Raw genomic sequence first — 27,381 nt, forward strand, 5'->3', positions numbered from 1 at the left:
AGGGCGGGTGAAAATCTTTCTAGTCTTCTCTCTTTCGTTGTCTGCACTCATTACATCTCGTCCCAGAGTTTTGAGAACTGAAGTAGAGCGTGACAACATCCTGCGTAGGCAATAGCGAAACTGACAAAGATGAACGTAATGACAAGGAGAAAAAAAATATCGGGTCCAGCCCTCTGGCGAGGAAACAGCAATGAATTAATGTTTTAATGTAGTTAATGTTCACGTGTGAACGTGTATTAGTGTTTATTTTGTTTATTACAAGCGCATGCTGGACGGAGCAGGTGCGAGAGATTGAATGCAGCCGCGCAACGCAGACGGTCTGCCACTGCAGTAAGTAGGCTACACACTGCTCGTAAACAGATATTTAGCAGTAGATTTTTTTTTCTGTATGCCACACAGTACTGTTTTCAGAAATGTATTTGCAGTTTGAAAGATGAAAGACTATTAGCAGTTCTCTTCCATAATCTCGATGTTTCAGAGAACCGGGCTACTACAGTAATCTATTGTCTTCGTTCAAACACGTATTTGTACATTTCAGTTCCATATAACCTACTTTCACATTGTCATTGTAATTAAATTCATGGGTAATCGATTTATGTAGCGTTTAAGTTATTTTGAGGACCTGTAGTCTGTTTGAATAACTTTCTTCCTTATAGATTAAATCAGTTGAGAATGAAAAGAACCCAATTAAAAAAAAAAAAAAAAATTAAAATAGGTATCTTCCACCAAAGACATGTTTAAAGGAACTGGCACATGCCACTTCTCGAAAATGTAGATTTAAATTATTAGACACATCAAAGAGAACATATTCAGCAGTATGCAGCCTTTGATTGTTTTATTACAGTAGTGCATCTGTCTACATCTGTTCTAGACAGCACACACTACCACAACTAGCTACTGATACATTACATACTGGCATTAATCACCCAGCTTATGTTTCCATCCTATTTGTTCTCTGCTTTTTATGGAAAAATTGTGTTCTGCAAACCTGGCTAATGAAAAGTACACTTCTTGTAGTGGATCTGTGAATACTGATTCAATATAGAATAAATAATTTCAAATCATTTTATTTGTAAACAAGACTGAAGAAATATCATAAGTGGGGGATGTATTGCTTTGTTTATGAATCTTATACAGGTTATATTTTATTGAGACTTTTTTGCAGAGATTTGAGTACAACCTGCATTTGGCGTTGAGGATGAGTGGCCAGATGCTGGCAGATTGTACTTGGCAAAAGTGCACATATAGGTTTTGTATTCTACCCTGGTTTTAGACAGACCATCGGATCAGTTGACTGGGTGCAGAAAAAGATAGAAGTCAAATTTGAAAAAAGTAGAACAATACGTCAGACCATACATCCATCATAACAATATAATTTTTACTCAACACCTCTTTGTTAGCTGTTTATTTGCTCCTCATGTGACAGCACTTTGTCTTGTCTTTTTTCTCTGCATACTACGCATCAAAATTTGCCCTTATTCTGTCTCCATTTGTTAATTTTTCTTTTAGCAAAGATCTGTCACACATACTTCCTTCTGGATTGAAAAAGCTTTTCTTCTTGTTGTATTTTTTTTTTCTGGCAGGTTTACTTATTTGTGTTTAAAAGCTGTGCTGATTTAAAATTCTCTTCCACAGTGGATCGCCTTTGCTGGCGTAGGCGTTTGTTTCTCTTAGTGGTATTGGGCACAGGCCAAGGACTAAGAGAGAGCAGGTGAAATTATTTATAGTCTATCATATAATTTCTGATGTTGGTACCATAGTCTAATGGATCTCATTTTCAAAACAGAAAGCTTTCAGATTAAAGGGCTCATATGATGCTACATTCCCAAGTTGTTTGAACTGAAATGTGTGTTGGCAGTGTGTGTACACAACAACCCTAAAATTAAAAAAATCCACCCAGTGTTTTTTTTTCAATCTGCTCAAATATTTACCCCCTTATCAAATCGAGCCGATCTCAGATGCCTGTCTTTGTGACATCACAAAAAACAGGCCCCTCCCATGACAGTAGCGTTTCAGCACAGACTGGATTGCCATCTTGGAGACTGGAGTGGTGCTTTCGCGAGCACCCTTCTGAACGCTAAAATGACGATTGGGACACCCTTCATTCTCATGGACTTAACTGACATGCACACTCGGTGGCCATTGTAAGTTTTCAAGCCCAAAGTGCACATGAAGTGTTCCATTTGGGACAGGCCCTTAGTTTAGACCTGCCCTGTGTGAGCTGTCATCAGTCTGCAATTGTTTTACAGATTAAGTGATTGAGGTGTTCTGTTGTTGGATGTAATAATGAACATAACAGTCGTATTTTACTCCTGAGATCTGAGCCACTGAAAATTACTTTTGTTTTTGAAGAGAATGCATGTTCGTGCGAATCATTTGTGTTCCAGCTACACCTACAGTGAGTCTACGTTTTTTTTTTTTTTTTTTTTTTTATTGAGTCTTTGCAAATTGCTTTTCCTTATAATGTGCTAATTTAACATCAGTTTCACGATGAATGTGGCTAAAGTAAACAGTTCCCCAGAGAGCAGCTCGGAAAAGAGGGCCGTAGTCAGCAAAGCTCAATAATATTACAAGGAAAATGCTACAAAACGGCGTTCTCTGAAAAGAGCTGTTTTTGACCACCATTGAGATTTTTTAACCAAACTATATTACAGACTTTTCATTAAGACCACAAAGAATCATATCAACTTGTGGAAAATGGGCATCATATGACCCCTTTAAGTACATTAAATTAAATATTCTCCTTTAACTTGTTCCCTTGAGCAAGGCACTCAACACCAGGTAGCTACTCAGGTACTTTTTCTAAAATAATGTGTATACTTGATGCAAAAGAGTTTAAAAATCCTTGTGAATTTTGCCATAATTTTCCAGCTAAAATTGTGCACCTGACTCCTACACTTTACGCCTTACTAAGCATGAAAGTGTTTGTATCTGCTTGTAGCATGATGTGTGTGTAGGCAGCTTCTCAAATGCTATTGGGTGTCTAAATCTATGGTTGCATGAAAGGGAGAATATTTTAAGCAGAAGATGGTATATATGAATGGATACATTGTCTTGTGAAGTTCCCCTTTACTGTAGCATATTTAACTATATCCTAACCACATTGATTTCTTGATCATATTATTCAAAAAGCTGAAACAAGTGCAGGTGATAAAAATTTTGCATAAACGACAAATATGCTCAGAGGAACAATGGTCATTTATAGGGTTTAAACATGTAATGTGCTTATTGTTTGAATCTGTCACACTAGGTTACACCACACCCATGCTGCTAGCAAGCTTAACTTTATTGCTACAGTATCCTAGCTAGACAATTTAAATGAATTCATTTTCTGCATGGCTAACTGTATACCTAGAATTTCAAACATGATGTGGCTTTAGCAAGTATAGCTACTATATCTTGTTCAGAAGCTGAACCGTGGACTAGAGCTGTAATCGGGCCATAAAAGTTAGGCCCGACAGGACCCGAGCCCAACAAGTACATTTTGATTGACAGCTTTTTTAAAGCCCGAACCCGTTTACAGCCCGACATTATTCAAATGTGCGCACGCACACAGCTCTTTTGCCTTTTGTCAACAATTAGTAATTTATTCATGTTTTAACATAATTTACTCATAACTAGCGTAGACTAGACCACTTGGAAGTTGGAATAAAGAAATAAAATAAGTCCTCTGTGACATCTTAACATCTCAGAATTCTAGACATAGGCTCATTTAACCTATAAATAGACCAACGCACCAATAAAAACGAGTCATTTAAAAAAAAATTAATTAAGATAAAATTTAAATTAAGATGGGTATTTGGCAATAACGAAACTAAGATAAAGGCCCCGCCGGATTTGCTTTATTTAATAAAAGAATAATGCCAACATTAGCATAAATAATCTGTCAACATTATGCATTTAAGACTCAATGAATATTTAGTTTTCATTTGAAAAACCTTTACTCACAGATATTAGGCTAGGTCTACATGTTTTTGTGGAGGAAAATGATTGAATCCACTGTAGATGTCTTCACCGTGTTCCTGCGCTCACTGATGGTGTGTCATTATTCACTCATTATTCTCATTATAAGCATGGTCAAAACTTTTCCACACCTCAGAGTTTGCTTTAGTTGCTGGTGCAACCAAAACGTAATCACCAGAGGCAAGCCTCCGTTACACCTGCTCAGCATTCATTTTCGCATCTTTCTCGCGCTAATCGAAACACATCACATGAATGCTCGTTTACCTCACAAACCGGAGCGCAAGCCAGAGCCCATCGAGATTCAACGGGGTTATCCCAACACTATCAGTTGCGTCTGATCTTAGATCTATGTCAGCTGAACCACTCAGTTATGTCACTGAAGTTCAAAATGCTCACCATCATGCATGTTGTAGCTCAAATCAGATCCGAGGACTATTTTGTCATTATAGATTTCAAAGATGCATACTTTCTGTCTCCATCCTTCCACAACACAGGACGTTTCTGAGGTTCGCTTTCGGGGTTGAAGTTTACCAATATCGAGTACTTCCCTTTGGCCATGCACTCTCTCCCGCACGTTTACAAATTGTGTAGATGGGACTCTGGTTCCTCTGTGTGTGCAGGGCATCCACATTTTCAATTATATAGACGATTGGTTGATTTAAGCTCAATCAGAGCAGATGCCGGTTCGACATCGAGATGTCGTTCTCACTCACATTGGGGAGCTGAGTTTGTGACTGAATGCCAAGAAGAGTGTACTTTCTCCAGTTCAGAGAAAGTACACCTATCTAGGCGTAGTGTGGGAATTGACCACGATGCAGGCACGTCTGTCTCCTGCTCCTATAGAGTCAATCCTCACTTCATTCAAGAGAGTCAAAGAAGGCCAGTCACTCACTGTCAAACAGTTTCAGAGATTGTTAGGTCTGATGACAGCTGCGTCCAAAGTGATCACTTTTGGCTTGCTGTACATGAGACCCCTACAGTGGTGGCTCAAGACCAAGGGATTTTCCCAGAGGGGAATACACTTTTAACGACAAGGTCATGCGGCGATGCCTTTGTGCCTTAGACATGTAGAAGAAACCTGGGTTCTTGAATCAGGGCCCGGTGCTGGGAGCTCTTTGTCGCGTACAATGCTAGCGACAGATGCATCCCTCACTGGTTGGGCTGTGGTCATGAGTGGCCATCCTGCCCACGGTCTGTGGAGCGGTCGCCATCTCAATTGTCTAGAGATGCTAGCTGTGTATCGAGCATTGACATTTTTCCTCCCAGACCTGAGAGGTCACTATGAGTTGGTGCGCACCGACAACACATCGGTGGTCTCTTATATCAATCACCAGGGAGGTCTGCGTTTGTGCCCCCTGTACAAACTGGCACACCAGATCCTTCTGTGGTTCCAGGACAAACTCATCTCGCTCAGAACAATGTATATTCCTGGGAGATTGAATATGGGACCAGACATACTATCGAAACAGGGGCCAAGGCCCGGTGAATAGAGGCTTCACCCCGAGGTGGTGAAGCAGATATGGAGAGTTTTTGGACCTCTTTGCGAGTCAAGAGACATCACAAGGCTCCCTCTGGTTCTCTCTTGTTCATCTACCTCCTCTGGGACTGGACGTTATGGTACAGACTTGGCTGAGGCTTCGTCTGTACGCCTTTCCCGCATTACTACCAGGAGTTCTGGCGATAGTACACCGGGACGGGGTCCGTCTTCTATTAGTAGCCCGTTCTGGCCAGGCCGAGTATGATTCTCAGATCTGATCTCTCTACTCGACAGCTCTCCATGGGAGATTCCAATCAGGACAGATCTACTCTCTCAGGTGCAGGGCATGATAATTCACCCCCGCCTGGAGTAATGGAAACTGTGGGTGGGGCCCCTGAGAAGGCACAACTCATAGCATCCGGTCTCTCAACTGAGGTTGTTGAGACCCTCCTCCAATCCAGAGCTCCCTCAATGAGGAAACTGTGTGCCCTGAGGTGGAAACGCTTCACCCCATTGGTACAGTTTCTACAAGCCGAGACTCTGCAGGGTTAACCCACTCCACCTTAAAGGCTTACATGGTGGCCATTGCAGCTTAACATGTCACTTCCAGTGATCAATCAGTGGGTAGACACCCCCTTTTGACACATTTCCTCCATGGTGCGCTGAGGCTGAGGCCTCCAGTACGGTCCTGTGATCCCCCTGGGACTTGGTTGTGGTGTTAGAGGCTCTTTGTAAGCTCCATTCGAGCCAATTCAAGATATTTCAGATAGACATCTGACCCTTTAAACCGTAGGGCCCTTCAGTGGCCCCTACCTACCTAGACTTTGCGCCCGGCATGGCCAAAGCATTCTTACACCCTTGAGCGGGTTATGTTACAAAAGTTCCATCTATCACACCACAACCAATTGTACTGCAGGCCTTCTGCCCTCCTCCTCCCTTCCGGGAGTCCAACCAGAAGAAGCTAATTGTATGTATAAAGCTCAAGTGCAGGATACATACATCGGCAGAGCTGATCTGTGGACAAAGACAGACCGATGACCTGTGTGCCATGGTCCCCCCAAAGTTGTATTTTTCCTGCAACTAAGTAGGTTGGATTGTCGAGGCTATCAACGTTACCTATGAGTCCTCTGGTCTTCCCCTGCCGTTGGGAGCCAAGGGTCACTCTACACGGGGTATGGCAGCCTCTAAGGCCTTCTTAGCAGGTGTGACCCTTTTTGACATCGCCAACACTGCGGGATGGTCCACGCCCTCCACTTTCGTCAGATTTTACTATATAGATATGCGAGCCACTCCTCTAGCTGAAGCCAGCTGCTCTGCATGTGCTTTTATAACTTCCTGGTTGTTACGTCGCCCTGTCCAATGGACAGATTCCACACGAATCAACAAAAACTACAATAAAACAAAACACACCAATGAGACTGTAGGATTTAATATGAATTAGCCTTGAATTTGTCATGATATTATTATTTGTTTTTTTAAAGCTCCTGTAAGCATAAATTAGTTACAAGCTGCTGTGATATTGTGTTTGTTAGTGCTCCTTTTGGTGAAGTTGATGTACTTTACTTATTTCAAAACCAATTTCTTGGGGCATTAAATACACATCTCACGGACAGATAATTCTAACATAACCAGACTTCCCTTGATACCATAATGGCAATCCATGATCTAAAGTATTTTTTGCTCAAAGCCCTGATTAATTTCTGACCTTTGTGACAATGTAGATAACACTATAAATATATGCTAACCTATGGCAGTTAGAATAATAGCATCAGTAAAGCCCCTGATTTCCTCTGTATCATTTAAAACGTCCCAAGGATTATGTATGTAACCCTAGTTCCTTGAGGGAACGAGACGCTGCGTCGATATCGCTTTGGGGAACGTCCCTGACGAGACCGGCTCTGAACATCGTGTGCAATCTGTCCAATGGACGGGCGTGACGTCACGGAGCGGGGTGACGTAGCGACCAGGAAGCTATATAAGCACGTTCCGTGCAGCTGGCTTCAGCTTCGAGTAGGGAAGCAAGCGCCGGCAGGGGTGCCGGGAGTATGGCTCTGCGACGCAGCGTCTCGTTCCCTCAAGGAACTAGGGTTACATACGTAACCTTGGGACGTTCCTTTTCGGGAACTCGAGCTGCGTCGATATCGCTTTGGGGAACGAGGTGCCCACGCTGCCAGACTACCAAATCCCTGCCTAGTGTGTATCCGGAGAGCACAGCTTAGGATGAGAGGACAGAAGAGCCCAGAGCGGCTCGCATATCAAGATCGTAGAATCTGACAAATGTAGAAGGCGTGGACCACCCCGCAGCGTTGCAGATGTCCACTAGGGACACACCTGCTGAGAAGGCCTTGGAGGCCGCCATACCCCGAGTAGAGTGAGCCTTGGCCCCCAAAGGAGGGGGTAGACCAGAGGACTCATAAGAGACGTTGATAGCCTCGACTCTCCAACGGCTAAGGGTCTGCTTGGTGGCAGGAGACCCCTTGTTAGTAGGACCGTAGCAAACAAGCAATTGGTCGGATTTTCTCCACAGGGCAGCTCTGTGGACGTATGCGTCGAGTGCTCGCACTGGACACATACAGTTTAGCTTCTCTTGGTCTGGCTCCCGAAAGGGAGGAGGACAGAAGGCCTGCAGTACGATAGGCTGTGGTGTAACAGAGGGAACCTTTGGAACATAACCCGCTCGAGGGTATAAGAATGCTTTGGCCATACCAGGGGCAAAGTCTAAATAAGTAGGGGCCACCGAAAGGGCCTGGAGATCTCCAACTCGTTTTAGCGAGGTGATTGCCAGTAGCAGGGCAGTTTTCAGTGTCAGATGTCTATCTGAGATATCTTGTATTGGCTCGAATGGAGCTTTACAAAGAGCCTCTAGAACCACAACCAAATCCCATGGGGGAATACGGGACCGTACTGGAGGTCTCAGCCTCAGTGCACCTCGGAGGAAACGTGTAACTAGGGGGTGTCTACCCACTGACTGATCATTGAAAGGGACATGGAAAGCAGCTATGGCCGCCACGTACACCTTTAAGGTGGAGTGGGATAACCCCGCAGAGAGCCTAGCTTGTAAAAACTCCAGAACTGTACCAACTGGGCAGTTAACGGGGTCAAGGTGGCGATCTCTGCACCATGAAGTAAAGAATGACCACTTCAGGGCGTACAGTTTCCTCGTAGAGGGAGCTCTGGACTGGAGGAGGGTCTCAACAACCTCGGTTGAGAGACCAGCTGCTAACAGTTGTGCCCCCTCAGGGGCCACACCCACAGCTTGAACACCTCCGGGCGAGGGTGGATTATCGTGCCCTGCACTTGTGAGAGTAGGTCTTTCCTGATCGGTATCTCCCACGGAGAGCCGTCGAGGAGCGAGACTAGATCTGAGAACCATATTCGGCCCAGCCAGAACGGGGCTACTAACAACAGACGGACCCCGTCCTGGCGTACTCTCGCCAGAACTCCCGGGAGCAGAGCGATAGGGGGAAAAGCGTACAGACGAAGCCTCGGCCAGGTCTGTACCATAGCGTCCAGTCCCAGAGGAGCTGGATGAACTAGAGAGAACCAGAGGGGACATTGCGATGTCTCTTGAGTCGCAAAGAGGTCCACCTGAGCTTTGCCAAACACTCCATATCTGCTTCACCACCTCGGGGTGAAGCATCCATTGCCCGGGCCTCGGCCCCTGCCTCGACAGTATGTCTGCTCCCACATTCAATCTCCCAGGAATATACACTGCTCTGATCGAGAGGAGTTTGCCCTGGGACCAGAGAAGGATCTGGTATGCCAGCTTGTACAAGGGGCATGAGCGCAGACCCCCCTGGTGATTGATATAAGAGACCACTGATGTGTTGTCGGTGCGCACCAACACATGGTGACCTCTCAGGTCTGGGAGGAAATATTTTAATGCTCGATAGACTGCTAACATCTCTAGGCAATTGATGTGCCACGTCAGGTGGCGCCCACTCCACAGACCGCGGGCAGGGTGGCCACTCATGACTGCACCCCAACCGGTGAGGGACGCGTCTGTCGCTAGCGTTACACGGTGACAAAGAGCTCCCAGCACCGGGCCCTGATTCAAGAACCAAGGTTTCTTCCACATGTCTAAGGCACGAAGGCATCGCCGCGTGACCTTAATAACTCGAAGTGGATTTCCCCTCGGGGAAAAGCCCTTGGACTTGAGCCACCACTGTAGGGGTCTCATGTGCAGCAGGCCAAAAGGTATCACGTTGGACGCAGCTGCCATGAGCCCTAACAATCTCTGGAATTGTTTGACAGTGAGTGACTGGCCTTCTTTGACTCTCTCGACTGAAGTGAGGATCGACTCGATCCGAGCAGGAGACATACGTGCCTGCATCGTGGTCGAATCCCACACTACGCCTAGATAGGTGGTTCTCTGAACTGGAGAAAGTACACTCTTCTTGGCATTTAGTCTCAAACCCAGCTCCCCCATGTGTGCGAGAACGACATCTCGATGTCGAACCGCCATCTGCTCTGATCGAGCTAAGATCAACCAATCGTCGATATAATTCAGAATGCGGATGCCCTGCATACGGAGGGATACCAGAGCCGCATCTACACATTTCGTGAACGTGCGGGGTGAGAGTGCAAGGCCGAAGGGAAGTACTCGATATTGATAAGCTTTGCCCCCGAAAGCGAACCTCAGATACTTCCTGTGTTGTGGAAGGATGGATATTTGTGGAATTATGCGTCTTTTAAGTCTATGGTGACAAACCAGTCCTCGGATCTGATTTGAGCTACAACCTGCTTGACAGTGAGCATTTTGAACTTCAGTGACATAACTGAGCGGTTCAGGTGACGTAAGTCTATGATCGGACGCAACCCCCCATCCTTCTTTGGAACTATGAAATACCGGCTGTAAAATCCGGATTCCCTGTCTAGAGGAGGGACCACCTCGATGGCCTCCTTCCTTAATAGGGTATTCACTTCTTGTTCCATAACCAGAGCCTGCCGGGGGCCGACCACAGTCGGTGTAACCCCGTTGAACTTCGGTGGTGGACGACCGAACTGAATGCAATAGCCTTTTTCTATTGTACGCAGGACCCAACGAGATACATTTGGCAGTAGCTTCCACGCTGCTAAATAATCTACTAAGGGAATCAGTCTCTCGAGACTGACCTCTGGTGTAAGAGGCCCCCGAAGGGGCGGCGAGCCTCCTAGCTCCGCTGCGCTCACGGGCGGAAATAACTGGGAGTAGTGCTCGCGGGAGGCCGCTGCGCCCTGAAGCTCTGGCAGGGTTGGCAGACCGACCTCCAGAGGGCACTGAGGTGAGGCGGGCACCGTATACTGAGGTGGACCGCGCTCTACCCCAGTAGGGGCTACCCTCTGGACCCTGATGTCAGGATCGTTTCGTCGAGGACTTCCGGGCCTCGATAACTGTTCTTAAATCAGGCTTTTTTGCTCTGGAAGTCCCCGACTCAGGGTCGCTGAGGCCCTCGGTCCCGACGTGGGGGAACACGAGCGGCGACACTCTGTTTCTGTGCTTCCCGGTATGCGGAGCCGGTATGTGGCGTGGTGATCTCCCGCCCAGATGCACCACGAGAGCGACGAGGGAGGAAATTCTGGAACGCCGCCGCCTGTTTGCGTGCCTCCTGGAACCTGTCGACGACAGTGTTGACTGTGTCGCCAAACAGGCCCGAGGCTTGAAGCGGGGCGTCCAGAAGGCAGACCCTGTCTCTTTCTTTAATTTCTGACAGGGTCAGCCATAAATGCCTCTCCGCGGCCACTAAGGCTGCCATAGACCGCCCAATTGCGCGAGCGGTCTCTTTAGTGGCGCGGAGGGAGAGATCAGCGGTCTTTCTGAGTTCATCAATATCTTCTGACTTAATCCCCTCTCCCTCATCGATATCTCCCAGCAGGTCGGCTTGATAAGCTTGAAGGACTGCCATGGTGTGAAGGCAAGCCCCAGCCTGACCTGCTGCCACATAACCTTTGCCCACAAGCGATGATGTAACTCGCAGCGGCTTAGTGGGCAATGCCGGAGCCTTTAGGGACGATGCCGAGCCGAGTGACAGATAGCCCGCGAGCGTCTGTTCAACCCGTGGCAACGTCCTATAACCCCGCTCTCCCAGCCCCATCACGTTGCCATAATATAGTGAATCGGGGCCAAAGAGGCGGGTCGAATACGGGTGTTTCCACGATCTCGATAACTCATCATGGAGATCGGGAAAAAATGGTAGACTCCGGCGTGGAGGTGGTTGCCTCGGCCGCAGAAAGCGTTCATCTAGCTTGCTTTTCTGCGTCTCAGTGTGTTTTTCGTCAGGCCACTCTATTTTTAATTTATCAACTGCGCGTGTAACCACCTCCTGATTTTTATACACTCTACAGAGTATAAGGCTCTCAAAAACATCCACTGAACATAAATATTCTAGAAAAAAGGTCTATTGCAGTGTTCTTCTTTATCTCTGCTTTGAATAAACTGTGAAGAAGAGCAATTTGCTAACATACCGTAAGAACAATTTTCAGCACATCAAATTGATTCCTTCATTGTGTAAAGCAGATTTCTCTGAGAATGAAAGGGTTGTGATTTGACAGTAAGTCCATCTAAAGTATAGAGAGAGATAAAAAATCAATCAACTATGAACTCTAATCCCACAAGATTTAAATCTGCAGACATTAAGACTCACAAAGAGCAAGAGTAAGTTGGTATATATTTATATATATATATATATATATATATATATATATATATATATATATATATATATATATATATATATATGAGTCATGTGATGAGTCATGTTCTCACTACGGGAATATGACCATCTCCGGAGCTGCAAACCAGGCTCCGCTACCTTCAGGGGGGCGGAGTCCCGCGGCCGCAATCTGGGGCTCGTTCTGGCGGCCGACAGACGAGAACCACTTCCGGCAGTAGCACGGGTGATTTGAGGATCACAGTGGTGGCAAACCCCGCAGGGAACCAACCCTCTGGGGACCACCACTCCTCTAGCACCTCCGAACCAGTAGAGCAACCCACGGAACGTGCTGGGCCCTCTTCAAGGAGCATTCCAGCAGTATCCAGTGGAACTCCCCCCGACCAGATGTCGATCTCAGCATCAGAGGGAGAGCTGTCGGATGATGATTCGGCAGATGGCAGCAGCGCGCGGTTCGAGAGCATCAACAAAGGCCCTACTCACGCACCCTCTGCCAACCCGTGGAACCAGGTGAGCCCCTGCGCCCCACACTCGCACCACACTCCGGCCTGCTCACAAGCCGCCCAAGTTGGGTCTCTGTGTTCCACCTCGCTGCCCCACTGCGGGTATGGCTGTGGTCCCGCTGGTCCCGCTTGTACGGTTCTTAAGCGCCTGGTCATCACTACCCAGCCCGTCTCGCTGGCTTCTGCGAACCATCAGCCTCGGCTATGCGATTCAGATTGCCCGGCTTCCCCCCAAGCTCTGCGGTGTCTGCTTCACTACAGTGAAAGCGTCCGATGTCCCTGTCTTGCGGAAAGAGATCGAGATCGAGCCGGTCCCTCCAGCCGATATGAGGACGGGGTTTTACAGCCCGTACTTCATTGTACCCAAGACCAAAGGTCTCTTACGAGGCAAGCCTGTGCTGGTCCGATTGGACAACACTGCGACTGTTGCGTACATCAACCGCCAAGGTGGTCTGCGCTCTCGTCGCATCTCGCAACTCGCCCGCCACCTCCTCCTTTGGAGTCAGAAGGTTCTGAGGTCACTTTGTGCCGTTCACATTCCAGGCCTGCTCAGTCGTACAGCCGACGAGCTGTCTCGAGCAATGCTCCCGGAAGAATGGCGACTCCATCCCCTGACGGTCCAGCTGATTTGGAGGCGGTTCAGAGCCGCTCAGGTAGACCTGTTTGCTGCTCCAGAGACCTCTCACTGCCAGGATTTCTACTCCCTGACCGAGGGAACTCTCGGCATGGATGCACTGGCACACAGCTGGCCGCGGGACCTACGCAAGTATGCGTTTACCCAAGTGAGCCTTCTCGCACAGACATTGTGCAAAGTCCGGGAGGACGAGGAGCAGGTCTTGCTAGTAGCGCCATATTGGCCTACTCGGACCTGGTTCCCCGAACTAGTGCTACTCTTGACAGCCCCTCCTTGGTCGGTTCCTCTGAGGAGGGATTTACTGACTCAGAGAAGGGGCACCATTTGGCACCCGCGTCCAGACCTTTGGAAACTCCATGTTTGGTCCCTGGACGGGATGCGGAGGTTCTAGGTGACCTACCCCAAGAGGTAGTGAACACCATCACTTCGGCAAGAGCACCGTCTACGAGACACGCCTATGCCTTGAAGTGGAACCTGTTCGTTGAGTGGTGTTCTTCTTGCCGAGAAGACCCTCGAAGATGCCTGATTGCGGTTGTGCTATCCTTTCTGCAGCAAGGGTTGGAGCGAAGGCTGTCTCCCTCCACCCTCAAAGTCCAGGTTGCTGCTATTGCTGCGTACCATGACCCCGTGAATGGGAAGTCTTTGGGTAAGCATGACCTCATCATCAGGTTCCTTAGAGGGGCCAGGAGGTTAAATCCATCCCGGCCCCCCTGTATACCCTCTTGGGACCTGTCTCTAGTGCTTAAATCACCACAGCAGGGCCCATTCGAGCCTTTGCATTCAGTTGAGCTAAAGTTTCATTCATTGAAAACTCTGTTCCTGCTTGCACTGGCCTCCATCAAGAGGTCGACGATTTGTGCCTAGAGTTTGGGCCGGCTGACTCCCAGGTAATCCTGAGGCCCCGGCCTGGCTACGTGCCCAAGGTTCCCACTACACCCTTCAAAGACCAAGTGGTGAACCTGCAAGCGCTGCCCCTGGAGGAGGCAGACCCAGCCCTGGCTTTGCTTTGTCCCGTCTGAGCATTAAGGTGCTACGTGGACCGGACGCAAAGCTTCAGGACCTCAGACCAGCACTTTGTCTGTTACGGAGGCCGACATATAGCCTTATAGCCTTAGAGCCCGTGTTTCCCCGGCAGACTTCTGCCTTCCCAAGAGGGTTTTAATCACCTCAAATTTCTCCGTATACTCCTAAACGGATGCTATATGTGTATTTGCCTCCGAGACCTCCTTCGGGAAGGATGGGGCTACCGCAGCGTCCCGGCTCCAAGTGGACCGGGTACGTTTTCCCAGTGTTATCCAATCTCACCCAGTGAGGTAGTGCTTTGACAACGGTGAGTGGAGCTACTTGTTCTGAGCCCCGGCCTACACCTAATAGGGGCGAAGGCGGCTCGCACAGGGCACTGGAAGAGGCAGCACCCATGGCGCTTTGATAGGGATCCCATATTCGTTGGTCACCGACGTGGCGTCGAGAGTGACCGACTGAAAGGGAAACGTCTCGGTTACGTATGGTAACCCTCGTTCCCTGTAGGAGGGAATGGAGACGCCACGTCCCGTCGCCATGGTTGCTGTACCGATGCTGAGCTGCCGGCTCGGCTCCTCAGCGAAAAACTGGTATGCATTGCACCTGCTGCAAGGTTACCATACGTAACCGAGACGTTCCCTGTTGATACTCCACTCGTACTGCGTCTGCTAATACGCTTTGGGAAAACTCCTTTTTCTCAGAATACTGAAGCCTTTTTCAGTCATGCAGAGTAACTGAACGAGGGAGTGGCATATCAATACTTGGTCCTTGCCTTTGGACTGTCCCTAGCTCCTCGCACTTTTGCTTGCATAGACTCTGCTCTTTTCCCACTGAGACAGATGAGAATCCTCATTTTGAATTACCTCAATGACTGGCTTATCTTGGCCCAGGCGGAACATGATCGACTATTTCACAGGTAACTGCCGAGCCATTGGTTCATTTTTTTAATACACTGCACAAGCTAACGGCCATGCATTTACACTGCGTGATTGAAAAAGGCTTCAGTTTTCGAAGCAAAATGAGTTTTCCCAAAGCATCTTAGCAGAAGCAGTACACATTCCTGTATCTCAGGGAAACAAGGCTACTTTAGTCAAGTCAAATTACCTTTATTTATATAGTGCTTTTAACAATACAGATTGTGACAAAGCAACTGAACAGCAAATAGGAAACTAGTATGTCAACAATGCAAAAGCAGTTCGTCATTGAATTCATTCAGTAAATGAGTACATATATATATGTACATATATACATATATGTATATGTATATATACATATACATTTATATGAAGTTATCAGTAACACAATGGGTTAATGGTACTGTTCCTTGTAAGCCCAATTCACAATGGTGCTACACAACTAGAGACAATAGATCAAAAGGGAAGTGGTAAAAAAGAGGTAGAAAAACTTCAACACTCACAGTGCACTGAGATCAGAACAGAAAAGTATGGCTGCATCCGAAAACTTAGGCAGGTGACTTGCTGCCTTGCTGTCTAATCAGGCAGTAACTTTGCAGGTGGCGTTTTTGCCCGAAGGCACCTCATGAAATGGATTTCGGACAGCCTTTTGAGGCAGAGTAATTACTAATTTCTCGCTAGAAATTACATAAAAAGTGGAAAACGTTTGTTCAGAAACATACATTTACACACAAACTGACCACCGACTGCAACTTTCAGATGCCATCTTAATAACTGTCATGGAATGGAATGCATAGGGGAATACGAAGGATACAAAGGATACATCTACAGTATGCTGCCTTCAAAAACCATCCAGAAGAAGGCATCTCAGGAGATAGGAAATGAAGCTGACATTGATTTCGGATGTGCCTTGATGCCTTCCTACCTTGGAATGCGACCTCCAAAGGCAGCATTTTTCAGTTTTCGGATGCAGCCAATGACTGTAGTTTTCACAAAAGCACTGCAGCTGTCAAAATTCTGCCAGAAGATTATGCATTTTTGCTGGCAAATAAATGGGGATATCTTGATAAAAGTGACACAGAAAAATAATACAAATTGTTTATTTATTTTTACCACTCACATTGTAACAATACAAAGCTGGTTGAAAATCAGTGTACTTAACCTTTAAATCTACAGTTCTTGACTGCCCAACCAGCTTAAACTGCTAGTTTTCACACTCTGTTGAAAAAAAGCTAACAAAACAAATAAACAAACAAACAAACAAAAAAAACCCCCAGCATATACAGTTTTTTTTTTAAGCAGGGCAGTGACTGTCAGAGAAGTGTCACCTGATCACGACTATCTCTGGAGTTGAACATTCAAATCATTGCAAATAAAAAAAGTAAAAAATTAAAAGAACAAATATGTACATTTGCTGTACTAGGGTCTCTTGTAGGTTGCCAATTTTTACATTGTACATATTAAGCGTCACCCATTTCTGTCTCCCTCCAGGGTGAGTGTTGTGGAACAGGGTGATGGGAGTCCAGGACTCTCTATTGCCGGGCTTACGGCATGTCACGAAGCAGTTGGCTCAACTTCTGCTGCTGGTGCTACTGCTCTGGATTCTGTTTTTCTTCGTTGTCTTCACTTACTTCACTGACTCCCAGGTGAACATGCCCCAAAAGATTATCCCGTTCAACTCTGAGTCTCAACACTCAACCTATGTTCAGCATAATTCCCGGGCCATCATGGCGTCCCATAATTCCCGCTGGCGTCTGTATGCAGACAGGAAGGGTCCTTTACAGCAAAGGCAAGTGTTTCAACCTCCTCGCGCTAGAGAAGAGTTTGATTTCATGAATTTTGGAGAACGTCGTCCAAAGGCAAGGAAGTACTTGAAGAAGCCTCCTAGAAATGAATACAGTGATGACTATTTTTCCAATGACTGGTCGGTGATTCGCGGTCTGTGGAACGGTCAGGTGTCCTACAAAATGCTAAGCCATCAACTACAGCAAGCCTTGAGGGACCATGTTCGCTCTAATAAGCACAATGTTCTCTACAAAGGCCAACGAAAGGCAAACAAGAGTAGAGAGGAGATGCTGTGTCAGATGAAATGGCAAGCCCAACTCAGGACCCTGGATGGCTCTGAACAGCCCTTTGCTCACCTAGGCTTTAAACAGCTGTCTTCTTCTAAACTGCAGAAGATGTACACAACATGTGCTGTTGTGACTTCAGCAGGGGCAATACTGAACTCATCACTGGGACGTGAAATTGGTGAGTTGGACAGGGATAACATTCATATTTACACCAGTAGTCAAAAGCTTTGAATAAGATTTTCTTCTTTTTTTTATTAATGAAATACGTTTTATGCTCACCAAGGCTGCTTTTATTTGATAAAAACAGTAATCCAGTGAAATATTATTACAATATAAGCTAAATGTTTTGTGTTGTAATCAATTTTAAAATGTAGCTAGTAACTGTGATGACAGAGTCTTCATTCTCACATGATCCTTCATAAATACATCCTTCATTCTAATATGCTGATTTGGTGCTAAAGAAACATTTCTTACTTTTAGCTTAGTTGAAAACAATGAAAAGGTTTTTCATGTATAATTTGTTTATAGAAACTTTGATACACTACCATTCAAACATTTGGGTTAAGCTAGAAAAAAATAACACTGATATTCAGCAAGGATGTATTATACTGATAAAATAAGTGATAGTATTGATCATAAATTGATAATAACTGAACATCAAATAAGCAAATTAGAATGATTTATGAAGGATCGTGTCATTCTACCTGACCCACTTCGATTCATTGATCCAGTTTTTCAATAATCAGCATTGTAAAGACAGCAATTTTTTTTCATTACTGATGATATTACAATCATGTATTTTTTAAATAAATATATTTATTTAGTTTTTAGAAGGTGAATTTAAATCTGTCCATAAGTGTCCAATTACATAGAATTATTTGTTTTTCTCAGACTTTTCAGTATCCAAACAGGCACCTTCTTGTCTTGTTTTGAGGGTTGCTCTCTCTTTCTCACTCTTGCTTTTACTTTCATCCCCTCATTTCATTTCTTTCACTCAATTCATCGCCATTTTTTTTCTTGTTAGACCTTGATTTGGTCTGCTTTTGAATAGAGACATTGATGCACAAGGCCTAATTGTTGAATGTGTTGGAACATGAATACCACAGCTGACAGCCAATGGCAGATAAGCATTCGAGCAGTTCTCCTTTTTCTCAGAAGCCCTTGAATAGCTTTGCACTGCTTCATTGTCAGAAAGAACTAAAGCAATGTTGCTGGAATTCACACCATGTCTTTGAATGTTTTTGTTTATTTATGGGAGTCTTATAGGACCTTTTTTTAGAAAAGTTTTAGAAACTGGACATTGAAACCTATATTACACTTACACACTAGTTGTTTATTAAAAGTTCTAGATTTCTTTACTGAAATGTTTATTTGAATATGCTCACATTTTATTGCTCACAAATCAAGCAAAGTTTGGGAAGTGAGTCTAGATAAAATAGTTCCTGTTACTAGATGTTAGTGAATTGTCTTTTGCTACCTTCTAGTGGTGATTTTATGTTTTGCATGTAAAAAGATATTGAAAAAAGATGATCATAATTCACCGTGCAGAGATTCTTTGATTATTCAAGGTCAAAGAATAAGGAATTACTTAGTTTACTATAGGGATATATCAGACATATAATCTAATATACCTGTAAATGAACATACCTGTATCATGTCTTTTAGGAGTTTATTATAGTAGTATTTGCCTTACAACACTAGAGGGAGCAATATCTTATAATATTAGCTTGGCCATAACACTTTTTTTTTCAGACTGATCCATTTAATTAAGTTCTTTTTTAATAATAATAATAATAATAATAATAAAAATAATAATTTCTAACTGAATACCTAAGATTTTGTGTAAAATGTCTAATGACAGAAATGTTTTCTGTATTTATTTAATGTTAACTCCTGCACTGAAAAAAGGGTTTTACAGTGTTCACTCAGAAATTAATTGAACTGTCTCTATTAATACAAACAAAAGACAAATTACACATTGAACCGATCGTGAAAATGTACTGCATACAGACTGAATTAATATATATATTTATATATATCTTTTACAGCATAGTTCAGAAACCGCTTAATAGAATAATGTTTGTGAAATGTATTAATATAATTGCTCAATTATACCTATTAATCCACTTTTTAAATATGTATTATAAATCTTAGGCGTCCCCAGAATGTGTTTGTGAGGTTTCAGCTGAAAATACCCAACAGATCATTTATTATATCATTTTGAAAATACCTGAGTGGAGGCAGAAACAGGTTGTTCTAGTCAGTGTGCTGCTTCTCGCCCTCTTTCCCAGAAAAGGGCTGTGCAAATTTAGCTCGTTTCTCAGAACTCTGCCAAAAAAACATCTGTTTGGTTTTGAATATCATGTATATTGTGCTGAAATCACGCATTTTAAAGCCATATCAGTTTAAATGTATGATATACGTTTGTCTGGATGCATGCATCCGAAGCACTGAACAGAGAGTGGCTCTCAAACACATGTGTACTAAATGTTCTATTTCACACACAAGTTTGTGTTAAAAACATGCTTAAGTTACAAAAACACAGTCCCTTATGTCTGTGAAGTTAAACAACTGGGAAAGAAATAGAATCTCGACATTAGATCGGATTAAGTGACAGCAGCAGCTTAATATACAGTTCCTATACTGACCGCTATTTTGGTCTACGCTGTTAATTTGACTCAAACAATAGAATAAAATTTTAAAATCAGTCACTGCTCTCTGGACTGAACAACTTCTATAGCTCTAATAAGAAGACATTTCTTACTTGAATGCTGCTTTTAAATGCTCTAAGTGGGCCCTATCATACACCTAGCACAATGCAGTGCCTGGCACAATGCAAGTATTTTTTGCTAGTTTCAGAACGATGCAGTTGTCATTTTCATGTCCATTTGTGTGCTCATGGGCGTGCTGGTCCAGGTGTGTTCAGGCGAGTTGCTATTTTGAGGAAATAGACTGTGCAATTGACTAACAAAAATCTTGTCTAAAGTCTGGCACAATATTTTGTATTTTATCATTTATTCTTTTTAATTTTTTAAAAGAGTGTGTTAGTAATATGCGCCTATAGGTGGGTGCACAACGAGTGTACACTTTCCTTATTACACACAGCAAAGTGCAGCAGCACAAACATTTTTACAACTGAAAGCATTAAAATGTCAAAGATTATTATTGCGCACATAAATATAAAAATGCCCACATTTCATAATAGATTTAGTCTTTGCATGTATCAGATTACATGGATTGGATTTTTATTATAATAGGGTGATTGTGAATGTGTACACACAGCCAACACACATTTATGTTCAAACAACATGTAAAAGTCTTTAAGTCCAGAGTCAATTATATAATGGAGGTAGATTTTTCAGATTCAGGACAAAGTATTTTTCTTAAAAGTCAGGTTAAGATTATTATACAACAAATTAAGCTGTTTTTTATTTTATTTATTATTTTATAATTATTCAGGCAAGTTGATGTGTAAATTCATTTAATTTATTGAAATTGTTTTTTGACAATTTTGATTTGACAATTTTGTATGTTTTATAATTTGTATGTTTTTTACGGTTTAAAGTTTTCACCTAAAAAAGCATACTCTTCTGTATAATCAGAGTTTAACTATGACAGCGTTTAAGAATATTCAAGCATATTTTCACAAAAGTTCAACATGTGTTTTCCCTTTAAAACTTGACTGGCTTTTGATTGACTGCTGTTTTTGCCATTCTAGATTCCCATGATGCAGTGGTGCGTTTTAATGCTGCACCCAGCAAGGGCTATGAAAAGGACGTGGGCAGCAAGACAACCATTCGAATCATGAACTCTCAGGTTAGAGTCATTTGCATCAATGCACCCAGACACAAACCTTCACTCTCTGACTCACTCCCTGTCTCCTTGTGCAAGGACTAAATAGAGATGTTTTCTTCTCTTTTATCAGATTCTAGCAAACCCCAAACACAACTTCAGCACTAGTTCGCTTTATAAGGACATCACCTTGGTAGCCTGGGATCCTGCTCCTTATAACATTGACCTGCATAAGGTATCACATCATAGACAATCTGTCAGAAGTCTCATTCCATTCAGCCCTGTTCAACTTTGTTTGTGCAGTTTTCTCGGTATGAGGCTTAATCTAAGACCCGTCTGTGAAACCAGGCCTAAGTGTCAGGACTTTATATTCAACCTAATATGTTCCTGTTTTTTTAATGTCCACAGTGGTACCAGCAACCCGATTATGACCTGTTTACTCCATACATAACTCACAGAAAGAATTTCCCTGAGCAGCCCTTTTATATCCTGCATCCTTCATTCATCTGGAAACTTTGGGATATTGTGCAAAGCAACACAAAGGATAACATTCAACCCAACCCTCCTTCTTCGGGATTTATAGGTGAGCATCCTCATCATTAACACAAGCACATATAGACGCACAATCTGGCCACTTTTTGATCCTTGCGCTCAGGAAAATTGTTGTGCCACATGTTGTGACAGTAATTTCGGAGAGATTTGCCATGCTGTGCATCTGACGCACATATTCGACCCTAATTTTTGCAAGATCAAATGTTCTTCTGCCTACTTATCCAGCGTATCTGCTGACTTCCAAATGAAAATCATGTCTGTTTGTATTCACTGTTCTTCTTGAATAAATGTTTAACTACGGAGCGTAGGATGTGTGTGTGTGTGTATGTGTGTGCGCAAATGCTAAAATTTGTTACTATAGGTTATAGTTCAGGGGCATGATGGGATTATTTCAATCTGGGAGGCAAACTCTCCATAACATTTCCAGAGGATACTTACCTTGCCGCAGGCCAGAGACTGAATGGCTAACTGAGGGCCTATTGCAGCATTGAGCCAATGAATGTACACTCATGCACACTCTTTCTTGTTATCTCCCTTGCCTTGTGAGTGCCTCGCTGAATTTTAATGAAAATGAAGGTTTGGCTTAAAACTCAAGATCTGAAAGAGACAAACAAGTAATTTAACAAAGGTTCCAGACTTTTATTTATTTTTTAGATGACTGACATATAATCTGAAAGTCTGTGTAAATCAAGCTGATGGTTCTCAAACAGACAATTAACATTGCTAAACCTGTCAAACATATGTGCTATCTAAAAGGCGCAATCCAGTATCTGCTATTAAGAGAGGACTACTTTTTGTCATTCATTGTTTTGAGTGAGTGATGGTTGATTGTACCTTTAACACACCATTTTGACTTTGACCTAATGGATTTGTTCTAACCAAATTGTCATAATTTATTCCACCTTCATGCTGTTACAAAATCATGACTCACTTGCTTCTTTGTATAACAAAATTAGATTAGCTTCCCAAAAATTAGCTTCCCAACAGAGTGCTGCAGTGATGGCGTATTTTTGTCGGCCAGCATTCATTAATTTACTATTATTATAATTTTTTGGTTGCCTAAAAAAAATGAGTAGGATCTGTCTGTTTTTTTTTTTTATCATAATAATCTGCACAAATGAACACAACAGTATTATGAATTTTGAAGCCTAAATGCAATTGCCAGAAATAAAAAATTAAACATAGAACAAGAACAAACTACATCACAGTTGAATTATTTAAGCTTTAAACAATTCCTTCAGTCTTCAAAATTATGTTTGCAAGCGAGTGATTATAAACACGATGAGGCTGTTAAAGCAGGCCAGTGAGTAGATGAGTTTAATTCTTTGGTGTGATGCGGTGTTTAATTCTCTGTAGTCCCTTTTATTCACTTCTTCTCTTATCAATAAATACTGATTAATAAAACGGAAAAAAATATATATATAAAAAAATAACTTTGGAAAAATGTTTTATATTAAAAATCTTTATCATTACTGTATATGATGTTATATGTGATGGGAGGGCACAAAGGATACACTTGATGCATCCTTTGAAAACTGCTGCATAATAGACATGAAACACAAGCTGCCTTACAAGGATGCTTCAAATTGAGATGGCCTTCAAAGGAGCTTGAAGATGTGGCAGCAAAGATATGCAGCTTTACAACGACTAAGCCTTCTGATTGAGAAGCCTCCAGTGAACATTTGTTTTGGCAAATTCAATACAGTGACAGTATGTCGCCACCTACTGGACTGGAGAGTACAGGAACGCAATGATGTCTGCAATGAAATGCAGCTGCTAAACTATTTTACACCAAAACTTGAAAATTATATATATTATAAATGCTGCCATTGTACTATATTCCCCCAACCAGATAAGACACTTAAATTAGTTAAGAGTTTAAAATGACATGAGGGTAAGTAATTGACAGAATTTTGAGTAAACTCTTCATTTATCATTGCCACTAGTGACCAAGTTTGGAAATACTGTCTTAGATCACCGGACTCATTTGAAGCAATGATGTGACTAATGATCCAAATGTCACCATGCTTGATCTCCAGCAGATAATGGTGTGATTAGGGGCAGAGTAGAAAAAAAAAAAAAAGAACAAAGCAGTCATGTGTTGGGGATTTTAGCAGATTTTCCAGCTTCCTTTAAATTAATAGATTCATTCAACCTCTTATTCAGACCTGGCCTTAAATGGGTTGGGAACATACAGACAACATGGGGGTAAGCACATTCAGAAGTACTGCACCAGCACATGATCTAAACATCCATTTTAACAAGTCACCAGTGGCTGTTTGCACTTTTCTCACTCTTTGTAACATTTATATTGACACAAATACTTACTTAAAATGGTGTGAGTTAGGTTAAACAACAGTTTGTCATCACAAACACGTCTATAGAGATCACTTTAGTTATGATTTTTTTTTTTCTTTCAGCTTTTGATTTGTAGGCACTCGACAACACTACACAGATGATTTCTGTCTTGGCATCTTTTGTGACAGTATGTACATGTAGGTTTAGAATGGGGCTGGAACATCGAGAAGTGATTTTGTATGGATTGGTTCAGCAGCCCGAGACAGGGGTGCTGCACTCCTTTTGGAGACCAATGGATGGAGGTGCATTGCTAGCCACTGGGTTGCTATAAGCTCTTCGGTTGAGCTGGATGCCAGTAGTTCTTGAAGGCATAGATGACTGTCCATTCTCTAGAGAGCTGTGTTTGCAATGAAACAGGATGAGGAAGCACCTGTAAAACTGCACAAAACACAATAAATTAGCACTCGTACACAAAAGATGCACAGCCATTTCAATTTTGTACATTTGTTTGAAAGATTGCTCAAAATGGTTCAAGCGTAATTAAGCCAAACTGGTTAAAGATTTCTAACCAAGAATGAAAAAAAACAACAACAAAGAATTCTAATTCAGAAAGGAGAAACATTCAAGTTATTATATTTATGAAGTGTATTTCTTTTTATGTATTTGTGAATAACTTTTTTTGTGTCATTTCATTGACCCAGCCATTTTCAACTAGAATGTTTTGATTGGCTTGTTTCTTCATTCTGATAAGATGTCAAATGTAAGGTCACTTTTTAGGGAGCGAGATGCAGAAATAGCTGTTTACATTCATTCAGACCTATGTGTGTGTCATGGGATCATCTCTTTACAGCTTCTGCAGTATGCCTAAGAAGCCAATTAAATTCAATCCAGTCCACACAAAAGTCCCTGTGGCGTGTCCTGGACTACGGTGAACAACATGAGATGCACACCCGCTGGTTCTCAGATGATAGCTGCTGGGTTGATGTTAGTCAATAAACTTGGTTCACTTTGTTGTCTTGACAACCTATAGATGTGGACACTGAACAAATAAACTGTCTTAGGTGATCGGCTATTCCAAGGGGTGTGTGCCTTGTTGTTCTTCTCATGAGACTCTATGTCCGATTGGCTTTGTCTCGGCCCATCCAGGCCTCTGATTGGCCTTCACATTGACGTGGGACTATACTGCCTTGTATTTGGTGAGTATGTCCCCTGCATGTGTGCGTGTATGCACTAAGACAACACTGTGTCTGATCTTGGCAGGGTGCTGTCAGGCTGTCAGCCTGCGGGCAGATGACAGAGTCGTGATGTAAAACAAAAATACAATAATTCAGAGAGGTGGCCAACAATAGACCGCAGTACACACAGCTGACAGAATGTGTGCTGTGTACTAATGTCTTACCAGATTCAGACAAGATCTTTGAGGAGATTGTTTCATTTACTCACCATCATGTCATTCCAGATCTGTATGTGAATGTACTGGTCGCAATTTTTTTGTTTTTTCACTAACAATTAATGTTCTTTCAAATCTTTTACTTAAGTCACATAAGCAGTCAAATTTACTGTTTTGGTGCTCAGTTATTATCAGTTATCATTTGTGGCCTATTTATGAGGAGATTTTTTTCTAAAACAATATAATTGTTCCAAACTTTTTACTGGTGCAGGAATGTGAGGAAAGAGGGAAGTTGATCCTCGCTGATAATCTGATGAATGTTTTCTAACTTTATGAATTCATGAATGAATCATTCAGACAAATCTGTGGCAGACAATAACATTTTTGATAAATATTTCAATAGCGACTTTGGATTGGTTGCTCACACAAGACCATTGATTGACTTCGAAACACTTGTAATAAAGGCTGGCCTCATGTGGGCTGCTCAGTACAGTCATAATTAATCAATATATCATCTATATCTGTTTGTGTGTGTGTGTGTGTGTGTGTGTGTGTGTGTGTGTGTGTGTGTGTGTGTATTTGACAGGTATAGTCATGATGATGAACTTTTGTGAGGAGGTCCATGTGTACGAGTACATTCCTTCAATGAGACAAAGTAAGCTGTGCCATTACCATGAGAAGTATAACGATGCGGCCTGCACATTTGGGGCATACCACCCTCTGCTTTACGAGAAACTGCTTATCAAGCGAATGAGCACAGCTTCGGAGGAGGACATCAAGAAAAAGGGAAAGGTCACACTGCCAGGATTCAGTAAGATCAACTGTCTGCTGTGATTTACAGGCTCAAACTTACAGCAGCGTGAAAAGATGAAACAGGTCTCCAAGACTGTATGAACCCTTCAAAGACTAGAGTGAAGGACCCTTAACAGGCTAGAGGTTTTACCCATAGTTCTTGTAACAAACTGAGACAAGATATTATAATGAAGAGGGTAATTAACCACATTTCAAAAGTCTGATCATCTTAAGATGGTCCTTATGCTGAAAGACATTAAGCTACAGCTTTCACTCGCAATGGAGTCAGAAATGTCCTAATGACCTTAAAATGACCTCAATTCAGACAGAGATTACAGATGCTGTACATACAAAACATGATGTGATGCAGGCCACAGGAGAGTTTCAAAGTAAACTCTTGATATGCTTGGAAGAGCTACTGAAATGAAGAAACATTAGATTATAAATATAAAGATCCACTTACACCATTTCCTGAGAGGAATCAAATTCTAGTTTGTGTTCTAAGAATAACACAGAAAAAAAGTAGGAAGAGAGGGTTGAATATCAAGTTTTACATTTCCAAAATGTTGGAATTTTTGAGTCACTGTCATTTAAAGCTGCTCACATTTTGTATATAAAAAGGACAATTACCTTTTTAAGTTTCAGTATGAAATGAGTTAAGATGGAAAGAGATTCCTCTTTTCTGTCTATCTGTGCCGATGTGGTAATTTTGAATAAATCTTTTGCAGTTTTTATTGGTTAGATGACAATTCAAAGCTGTTAATATTCCACAGAGCCAAGATCATTAGATTTTAACTGTAGAGAAAATGATCAGTGTAATTTGTAAAGGTGTTTTATGACTGATTTATTTCATAATATGAATGTGAAGTGCTACTAACAAACCTCTGAGATAAGACAATGCTTAACTTAGAAAAGTTTAACACTGACTTTTGGGCAGATCATTTTTATTAACCTTTTTATATTTATTTGTGCTTTAGTAAAATGTTTAGTAAATGTATTTAAAAATACTGTATTATATATTGACACAAATGGTGTCTCAAGCTGTACCGATACTTAACTGCTGTTATTGTTTAAATAACTCACATTTTGAATGGAGTTTATTATTTATTTATCTTTTCTTACAATCAATTTTGTACTTGCCATTGTTCTTTCTATTGGCTGGTAATTTGTTTCATAATAGTGGATGTTGGGTTAAGACAATTAAAATAAAAGAAATGTATTTCTGGAAGAAATGTTAACTTTTAAGCACCCATGATAGTTCAGTGTATGATAAGAAATCAAATCCCATGATTTAGTGTTCATTAAAAAGTTTGAAAAGTCTAAC

General features: G+C 42.6%; 2 protein-coding genes across 3 annotated transcripts in view; one reads left to right on the plus strand and one right to left on the minus strand.

Moving 5' to 3' along the window:
* LOC113096939 (beta-galactoside alpha-2,6-sialyltransferase 2-like) lies at positions 1 to 27,377 on the plus strand. 2 transcript variants are annotated; one of them, XM_026262150.1, is made up of 6 exons: positions 193 to 330; positions 16,653 to 17,411; positions 20,952 to 21,049; positions 21,159 to 21,260; positions 21,434 to 21,608; positions 25,852 to 27,377. In XM_026262150.1, the coding sequence occupies exons 2-6, from the start codon at positions 16,676 to 16,678 to the stop codon at positions 26,097 to 26,099; spliced, it is 1,359 nt and encodes a 452-aa protein (XP_026117935.1). In that variant the 5' UTR covers positions 193 to 330; positions 16,653 to 16,675; the 3' UTR covers positions 26,100 to 27,377. The 2 variants fall into 2 exon arrangements, with proteins under 2 accessions (XP_026117944.1, XP_026117935.1); XM_026262159.1 differs by lacking the exon at positions 16,653 to 17,411 and having other exon boundaries at positions 1 to 330.
* LOC113096952 (opsin-3-like) overlaps positions 21,618 to 27,381 on the minus strand; it is a 51,867-nt gene continuing 46,103 nt past the window's right edge. Inside the window, exon 4 of the mRNA XM_026262171.1 lies at positions 21,618 to 24,313. Within this exon, the coding sequence (XP_026117956.1) occupies positions 24,125 to 24,313 (189 nt within the window). The 3' untranslated portion in view covers positions 21,618 to 24,124. The remainder of the gene's footprint in view (positions 24,314 to 27,381) is intronic.

Source organism: Carassius auratus, chromosome 6 (genome assembly GCF_003368295.1).
Source record: "Carassius auratus strain Wakin chromosome 6, ASM336829v1, whole genome shotgun sequence".
NCBI lineage: Eukaryota > Metazoa > Chordata > Actinopteri > Cypriniformes > Cyprinidae > Carassius > Carassius auratus.